Here is an 8,731-nt window from a genome sequence, read left to right as displayed (position 1 = left end):
AAAGTTCAAGAATTTTTTTTTTATCTTTATTGCATATTCAGTAGTAGTTCTTGAAAAATACAAACACCCCAAGATTGACATATAAATAGAATAAATATCTAATGAAGAGAGATTTTATTTTAAGACATAAATAAGAGTAAAAAGTAAAAATATTATTTTAACTACTAAGAGACCTATTAAAGAGAAACACGACACAATTGGTAAGTTTTTGTCTTAGGTTTGATATGTTAATTTAAGAAATAAAATATTAACCTATTACTAATAAAATTCTTTAGAAATTAAGAGAGAAGCAGCCACCAACCCCTGCAACTTCTACGCAATGCTGCGTCGATTTTGCTTTTGCAAATGTCAATCTTTGTCATTCTTATCTTTGATCCCTTGACGTTTTCAAAGTTGTTGGGTAATATGTTCTTCTTTGTAACCAAACAAGATTCTCCAACCCCCGTTACTTAAATCACTTACCTATCTTTCCTAACCTACTCAACAACAAAGACATTTACATTTACCCTCAACTAAAGCGTGGTCATTCATTTCTTTAATCCCTACAAGTGGATTATGTTTCATTCATCTATTTTGCATTTAAATAGGACTCAACCAACCCAATCCACAACGCCACCACATTATTTTCCTATTACCATTTCTTGTATAGAGGGAAAACACGTTCTTTGATTCTTGATTCTTGTTTGGTTTGTGGGAAATGGGTAGTGTTGGATTGTTGAAGAATTCTGCCATGGTTTGTGCTCCATTAATGGCCACATCAGTGGAGCAAGTGCTTAATGGTATGTTTCAGGCAAAAGCACAAGGTGCAGATTTAGTTGAGATTAGAATTGATGCTATCCACGACTTCCAACCGCACAAAGATCTTCCATTCCTCCTAAAAAATAAGCCACTTCCTGTTCTCATTATTTACAGGTATGTTTTTATATTTTCCTTTTATGTTGAAAAAATTCCATTCTCTTTCTGTTAATAGCACTCTACTATTAGCATTTTTCCAAAAATGATGCAAAGGCCCTCTTCCAGCAAAGTCTGACAATAACTCAGTCATGAGAAGATTGTTTTGGGGAAGGGACAACAGTTTTTTCTCAAGTTAAGAAGTTGCTGAAAGAAAAATAAATTTATAAAGTTACCGCAATGTTACTGTCAAGTTTCAATTGTAAAAAAAGATCCATTTGTTTGTTCGTTGGTAATGGGTAATTCTGTGGATTGATACAATCCACGCCGATGCAATGTCTCATTTCCTTTTAGTATTTCTGTTTGGTAACGGAAAAAGGAAAGGAAAGAAAAGGACAAAAAATGGCCCTTTATGTTTGAGAGTAGGTTCAAAGTAGTCCTTTAAGTACAAACTGAATAATTTTGATCATAAGTTTATTAAAAGTTAACACTTTTAGTCTCGATTAAATATTTAACAATTTATGTTCGTTCGATTTGAGGAAAATAATGAAAAAAAAAATTAGTCATAAACACCAAAAAATTCTCATTTGATATTGAAATATGTAACATTAAAGACTGCATTAGATACTAAATAGGTATATAAATAAATTACAACTCAAAAAACTGCATCATATTCCAGAAATAAATCAAAACTCGTAGAAACTACAAAAAATATACGTGTAATCGTGAATTCCAGCTAATTTTCTTTTTTGCATTGTTCTTCTCAAATCTAATGGACAAAAATATTTCAAGACATTAAACGTATTAATTTTTGACAAATTTAAAATACCCAAAACTTCAATGCATACAAAAATTGTTTTGAAGTGAAGGCATGTTTATACGTGGGCATTTAGAACAAAGTTTGTGAAACGTAGACTTTACGAAGGGAATTCTATGACTAGAAAAGAATAATTATTACATAAAAATGCCTTCAAATCATTTTCATTAATTGAAATAAATATATTCTCGGTCGAATATTAATTACTCCCTCTGCCCCAATTTATGTGACACTATTTCCTTTTTGATCTCTCTAAAAAAGAATGTCATTTTTTTATATTTAAAAATAATTTAACTTTATGAGATGATTTACAGTTATACATTTATATAAAATTTGTTTTGGACCACACATTTTAAAAATCTTTTTTTTTTTTTTTAAATCTTATGTTAAGTCAAATAGTATCACATAAATTGAGACGGTGAGAGTATTCACAGATTAAATTGTTGGCAAGGAGGTTGGTGAAAACTGAAAAGAGTGTCGTGAATGAAATCTTTTCTTGACATCAGGCCCACTTAAACCAAAAATTTCTTTGACTTTAGCCGTCCTTTCACCTTTAATTTTTTTTTTCCTCCTTTTCCATTTTTTTCTTCTTCCGTGTATATTTTAATTATAAATATATACAGTTTATACATGTCTGATATATAATAGCAGTAGTTGGGGAGTTGACCTAAAAGAAAATTCCTCTTTCTATCTCTCCTTTTTTTTTTTTTTTTTTAAGAAATTTCCTTTTCAGGTCACAATAGTGAGGAAGAAAAAATGAAAGCATCTATAATAATCAACAAAAAAGAAAACTAGAATGAACCAGAACAGCTTTAATAAGGGCTCGTTTGACCATGAGAATTTTTCACCTTTTTTTTGGAATTTTTTTCACTTTATTTAAAAATTAATGGTTGATCATGAAAATTTTAAATACAACTTAAAATTATAGTTGGAATTTGAAAAACACTAAAAATCTTATTTTCACTTTTTTCACTTTCATTAAATTCAAACAATCAAATATTCTTTACAAAAACTATAACCAAACACAACTCATCTTCAACTCCAACTTTAAAATTATAAATAAAGTGAATACTTTTTTATTTTCGTGGCCAAACACCTACTAAGTTTACTTTCTGGTTTTTGAAGCTATAATATTGAAATAGCAAAAGTGTGTTGTTTGAAAGTGAGATAACGCATTCTTTTTTCTGAATTTGCATATCAGCAAAAGTTGTGTGAGGTCTTTTCTTTGAGACACATGTGGAGGTAGCGCTAGACATAAATATCGAAAATTGAAAAACTGAACCGAAACTTCAACAAATCGAATCGAACCGAACTAGTTTGGTTCGGTGTTTGATGTCCACCGTCAAAAAATCGAAACAGAAATAGCCGAACCGAAGTTTGATAAAACCGAACGCGCACCGAAATTTAATACATTATCAAAAAAAAAAAAAATAGTCTAGACCCATTAAGTTTAAAGCATAAAAAACCCAATTGTAATAAGTCGTCTTTTGCATTTGTATCCCTAATTTTCCACTTCAATTCAGCAAATCAAATATCCTTAACAAAGAAAGGTAACTAGGATGTGTCTTTAGGATTAATGTATGTCCTTTATGTATTTTCTTAATTATTCTTACGGTATGTATATAACACCTAGTAATCCTATATCATGATTATAGTTTTCTGTTCTGCTGTATCCTATTTGTTTGATTTTGATTTCAATTTATTAGTTTTATATTTTATTGCTTTTGAGAATATGAATTAGTGTTAATGAAATCGCTTCTAATATTATATCAAAAAAATCGAATTGAAAAAATCGAAATCGAACCGAACTTTAAAAAACCGAAACCGAAAGAACCGAACCAAACTAATTGGGTTCGATGTTCGGTGTCCACCTTCAAAAAACTGAACCCGAAATAGCCAAATCAAAAATTGATAAAACCTATCCGAAAAATGGAACGCCCGCACAACCCTTCTCTTCCTTTCTTTCCACCAACGAACCAGCACGAAATTTGCTAAGCAATACCTTTATCTTCATCTTTCTTTTCTTAAAATTTCAGTTACAACAAAAGAAAACGTCACCTGCAATCTATATGTTCATCTTGAACCAAAAAAAAGTACTAGTAATATTAAAATCTGGTTTTCATTTTCTTCCATGAGAAGTTAGGAGTTAGGACCAATAAATTAGATTGTTCCCGAACAATCTAATTTAACTTTCCAACTAGCATCACCTTTACTTTACTGATTTTTCAACCTTCCATTACACAAATTAAAACAAAGAGAGAAAATAAAAATCACAAAGATTGTGGATTAATCACTGGCACTGCCATTTGCAACCTTTCAATATGCTCTCTAGTTGTATTAGGAGTTACTAAGACCAGGAAGAAAGTTAAAACGAGAGAAATATGAAGAAGAGTGAGAAAAGTGGATGTAGGTGGCGATGGGTGAGGAATGCAACAGATGGTAAGGATGTGAAATGGGTTTGAACCAAAAGATAAAGAAATAAAGTGAAATGGTTAAATGCTGTCTCAAAATGGACACTTGTCAAGCATAGAAAGGGTCACAGAACTGACACTATCTATGCCTCACAGGGAGTAAATTTTTTCCATAATTACTTACTCACTTAACATAATTTTGGGCTCCAGCTTTTATTGGTGTAGTCTATGTCGGAATTACATGATTTTGTAAGAATGGCACTGTGGAATGGGGGTTTAGTTTCTCTTAACAAGTCATTGTTGTAAGCACTTCAGGCCAATATGGGAAGGAAATCTGTTTGAAGATGATGATGCCCACAAGCAGTTGGAAGTCTTTCGATGGGCTAAAGAATTGGGAGCTGATTATGTTGAGTTGGACCTCAAGGTACTCATCAAACTCATGTATATTAAACTACTTTTTTTTTATTTCAAGCCAGTGGTTGAGTATTAATATGAGTAAAGTAACTATCAATGCCTACTTGCATACAGTAGAAAACATACTGTAATGTTGACAAAGAAAGGTGCATTTAGTGTTATAAGTAGCTTTTCCATTCAATGACATGTTTTGGTTGGTTATGCCAACTTGTGCTTCCTTATCTTGTATGTCTTGTCTTTCCAGATTCAGTAACTATTTAACTGCTGCATTTTGGTATTTTATTTCAGTATCCGCCAAATCAGTTGTTGACTCTAAAGAGTATTTATTTCTTATTCATGGACTTGTAATTTATTATATTTGTTGTTCAGATAGCTAGTGACTTCACCAAAAAAGAAAAGTCGAGGTGGAGTAGTGGTTGTAAAGTAATTACATCATGCTTCGTGGACAATGTGACCTCAAAAGAAGACCTCAGCCAAGTTGTTGCATGCATGCAATCTACTGGGGCAGATATCCTCAAAATTGTTACAAATGCAAATGACATTACAGAACTAGAGAAAACATTTCACTTGCTTTCACATTGCCAGGTATTTAGATACTGCAGTTCCCTCTACAGGGATAACGTCATGTCATAACATAATGGAAAAGATACAGCAATTAATGTTAAATCACCTGCAGGTGCCACTTATTGCGTATTCTGTTGGGGAAAGAGGTCTCATAAGTCAGTTGTTGGGCCCAAAATTCGGTAGTGTCCTATTATATGGATCGCTTGATGATAATGCAGTGCCTGGTCTGCCTTCTCTTGGCAGCCTTAGACAAGCTTATGGAGTTGATTTTATGGATAATGATACTAAAGTTTTTGGGCTCATTTCTAAACCGGTGGGTCATAGTAAAGGACCTATTTTGCATAATCCTACATTTAGACATGTGGGGTTCAATGGAATTTATGTTCCAATGTTTGTGGATGATCTTAAGGAGTTCTTTAGGGTCTACTCAAGTCCCGACTTTGCTGGTTTCAGGTATATATGTCACGTACTAGTCATTGAACTGGATTAGTTGATTTCTAATTGAGAGATCTAGTCCTTATATGTTCCTATTATAAACTCTGTAGTGTTGGGATCCCATACAAGGAAGCAGTGGTGAGTTTCTGTGATGAAGTCGATCCATTGGCTAAGGTGACTCTACTTTCAACTCTATCTTTAATTAATTTATAGCAAAATGGTTGACGTATCTGCATTTTGGATCTTGTTTTGGGAGCCAGGCATTATTTCATCAACTTATATATCAGTAACGACACTTTAACTGCACCAAAGATTTAGATTATGGACTCGTGATAAGAACTATATTCTAGTTTGAGTTTAATCCTAGAGGGCTCTTGAAGAGTTATTAGAAATTCAAGTAATGTGAAAACAAGGGCACAAACTGGATAGGCTTTTACTAGTTATTGCCTAAGTTGCTCGGACTCGGGTGCGGGTGTCCGATATGGGTGCAGATCTAGAGGTCGGATCCTTCATGATCTAAATTTTAAGATTCGGGGATACGGATCCAAGTATGGGTACGGGTGCGGGGATTCGGCTAAAAATAATTCAAATATCTAAAAATAGAGCTATAAAACCTAAATTATGAGATATAATGTGGAAAACTTGAGGAGAAAATATTGATCAAGAAAGAAAGAAACCCTGGAAGGAGATAAAAGGAAATGAGTGACATAGAATTTCTATGTACTAGGTATTCCATTTTCTTTAATTTTACCTTAGCTTTTGTTTTGATTAGACAAATCATTGTATCCGTTTGGAATTTCTCCGTTAATTTTGGTCAAAGTACCCAAAATTGATTGACCAGAGCGGGTACGGATCCCACACCCACACGCCTGTCGTGTCGACACGGGTACGGCACCAAAAGTGAAGAATCCGAGTAACTTAGGTTATTGCACAAAGATATTTAATACAATTATTTCTGCATTCTCAACCTAATTTTCCTTTGTGTTGTTCCATTAGTCCATAGGGGCTGTAAATACTATAATACGGAGGCCTTGCGATGGGAAGCTAATTGGTTATAACACAGATTGTGAGGCCTCTATAACAGCCATTGAGGATGCTTTGAAAGGTACAACAGACAATTCTTCTGATTGCTTTACCTATCTGTGTGAGCGTCTTCTCTTTTAGCTAGATAAAGCTTAGCTTCACTTAACCAATTCTAGGTGACTAACTGGCACATATGTATTCATAGTAAATGGGCGTGGAAATGGAGCAGCGTTTCTTCCTTCGCCAATTGCTAGGAAGAGTTTTGTGCTGGTGGGTGCTGGGGGTGCAGGAAGAGCTCTGGCATTCGGAGCCAAGAGCAGGGGAGCTCGAATTGTGATTTTTGACATTGATTTTGATAGAGCAAAGGCTCTTGCTGCCGCAGTTTCTGGTGAAGCTCTGCCATTTGAAAACATAGCTTCTTTTCAGCCAGAGAAAGGTGCAATCCTTGCCAATGCAACACCTATAGGAATGCATCCAAATAAAGACAGGATACCTGTCCCTCAGGTAGCTCAAACCACTTCTACGCTTTATAGTCACACACATAAACATATACATATGTATATATGAAAATAACTAGTATTAACTTGATTGTTTTTTCTCCTAGGAAACCTTGAAGGATTATGTAGTGGTCTTTGATGCTGTATATACACCTAGAAAGACTGCTCTATTGAAAGACGCTGAGGCTGCTGGAGCAATCACTGTCAGTGGAGTTGAAATGTTTCTTAGACAGGCCATTGGCCAGTTCAACCTTTTCACGGGAAGTAAAGGTAACGATCTAATGTTTTACATTTTGCATTGAAACGAGGCTTGGAGGTTATTAAGCTTGATTTTGGATATTAGATTTAATTCAAACCCATCCGCGAAATGCATAGCTATTTTTAGATTTCTCAAAATTAAAGTTTTCCAGCTAATTTGACTATTTCCTATGAAGTAAAAACTCATGCTTCAATTTTTAGTAAAAAGCTATTAGTTTAGCTGTCAGATGAACAAAAGATCATATGAATTGATATAAGATTCTCCTCCCCCCACCATAATGCTTTGGTGGTCCTCTTTGTTCTGTGCAAATCTATTTATCTCGAGGTTTCATTCTCACAATTTTCTTCAGTTGGATCTTGCAGACAGCATTGAGATTCTTTCCATGAAATGTAAACCGTGAACTACTAACTTATATTCTATGTTTTGCAGCACCAGAAGAATTCATGCGCGAGATCGTTATGGAAAAATTCTAATTATCAAGAATTTCAATAAAATCACTTTTTGTTCAAAATGGACAAAAAATCTGACTAGAAGAGAAACAGCAACAGGGGTGTGAAAAAAGAGAAAATATGTGCAGGACATCTTTGTGTTAGGAATAACTTATTTTTATTGTTGAGAGAAAATCTTTATTGATAAATGTATTTACCAGTATATTTGAGACTAGCACGTAGTTAGTATTACTTGGATATCAGAGCATTGTTTTCCAAGTTGCAATTCAACAATTTGTGTATATCTGACTACAGCGGCCCATTATAAAGAACCAATCATAATTTTTATTGTTCTGGAAGAAGGTATATCTTATTGGGAAGTTTCCTCAAATAGATAAAAACAAAAAAATACAGGCGTTAATTGAAATTACATTTTTGTCCTCAAGGCTAATTCATCCCTGACGACAAAACTACCGCAACCGTCCCAACCACACACACCCCATCTCATCCTTATTCCTTACCCTCCAACCACCCCCACCATTTTCCACCTTCCATATAAAAAGAATTGAGTTGATTTCTTGGAGGATCATCCTAGTTATAGATGTGATTCAATAAGATTACCTTTTTTTAATAACTATATAGTCACTAATGCTTTACCAATTATCCTACAACTAGTTAAACAACATTAACTTTACATGGATAATTTGTTTGTAAATCTTAATTACAATTATTTAAGGATACCTACATTTAATTATAAAATATAACACTACTTTACTAATAATAGCAAAAATAACATGAAACATAATGAATTATGCTCCAATCTTTCCCATTTTAGATTCAGAGAAAATTTATCTAATTAAGTAATTACTATATTAAAGATGCAAAGATAGAAATAATTAGTTGATTATCTTGTAACTTGTAATTGTTTACATCTATATTTTAAAAAATGGAGAAATTGTGATTCCGTGATTAGATAAAGATTTCTCTGAAGT

At 33.4% G+C, this 8,731-nt stretch overlaps 1 protein-coding gene across 2 annotated transcripts; it reads left to right on the top strand.

The window, feature by feature from the left end:
* The first annotated feature begins 267 nt into the window (after window positions 1–267).
* Window positions 268–8,101, top strand: LOC132637019 (bifunctional 3-dehydroquinate dehydratase/shikimate dehydrogenase, chloroplastic-like). Of its 2 annotated transcripts, none has more exons than XM_060354166.1 (9): window positions 268–912; window positions 4,435–4,543; window positions 4,903–5,118; window positions 5,210–5,550; window positions 5,643–5,706; window positions 6,529–6,637; window positions 6,761–7,059; window positions 7,160–7,322; window positions 7,741–8,101. In XM_060354166.1, the coding sequence occupies exons 1-9, from the start codon at window positions 698–700 to the stop codon at window positions 7,782–7,784; spliced, it is 1,560 nt and encodes a 519-aa protein (XP_060210149.1). In that variant the 5' UTR covers window positions 268–697; the 3' UTR covers window positions 7,785–8,101. The 2 variants fall into 2 exon arrangements, with proteins under 2 accessions (XP_060210149.1, XP_060210140.1); XM_060354157.1 differs by having other exon boundaries at window positions 6,529–6,676.
* The last annotated feature ends 630 nt before the right edge of the window (window positions 8,102–8,731 follow it).

This window comes from Lycium barbarum, chromosome 1 (genome assembly GCF_019175385.1).
Source record: "Lycium barbarum isolate Lr01 chromosome 1, ASM1917538v2, whole genome shotgun sequence".
In the NCBI taxonomy this organism is placed as follows: Eukaryota; Viridiplantae; Streptophyta; class Magnoliopsida; order Solanales; family Solanaceae; genus Lycium; species Lycium barbarum.
Note: the sequence above shows the minus strand (reverse complement) of the source record. Positions and strands in the feature narration are given on the sequence as shown.

What these genes read in the sequence shown, in the direction of transcription:
- LOC132637019 (XM_060354157.1), top strand. Translation starts at nt 698, where the DNA reads ATGGGTAGTGTTGGATTGTTGAAGAATTCTGCCATGGTTTGTGCTCCA. An exon ending in AAGTCGATCCATTGGCTAAG is followed by an intron (nt 5,707 to 6,528) that starts GTGACTCTACTT and finishes TTGTTCCATTAG; the next exon opens with TCCATAGGGGCTGTAAATAC. An exon ending in ACAGGATACCTGTCCCTCAG is followed by an intron (nt 7,060 to 7,159) that starts GTAGCTCAAACC and finishes TTTTTCTCCTAG; the next exon opens with GAAACCTTGAAGGATTATGT.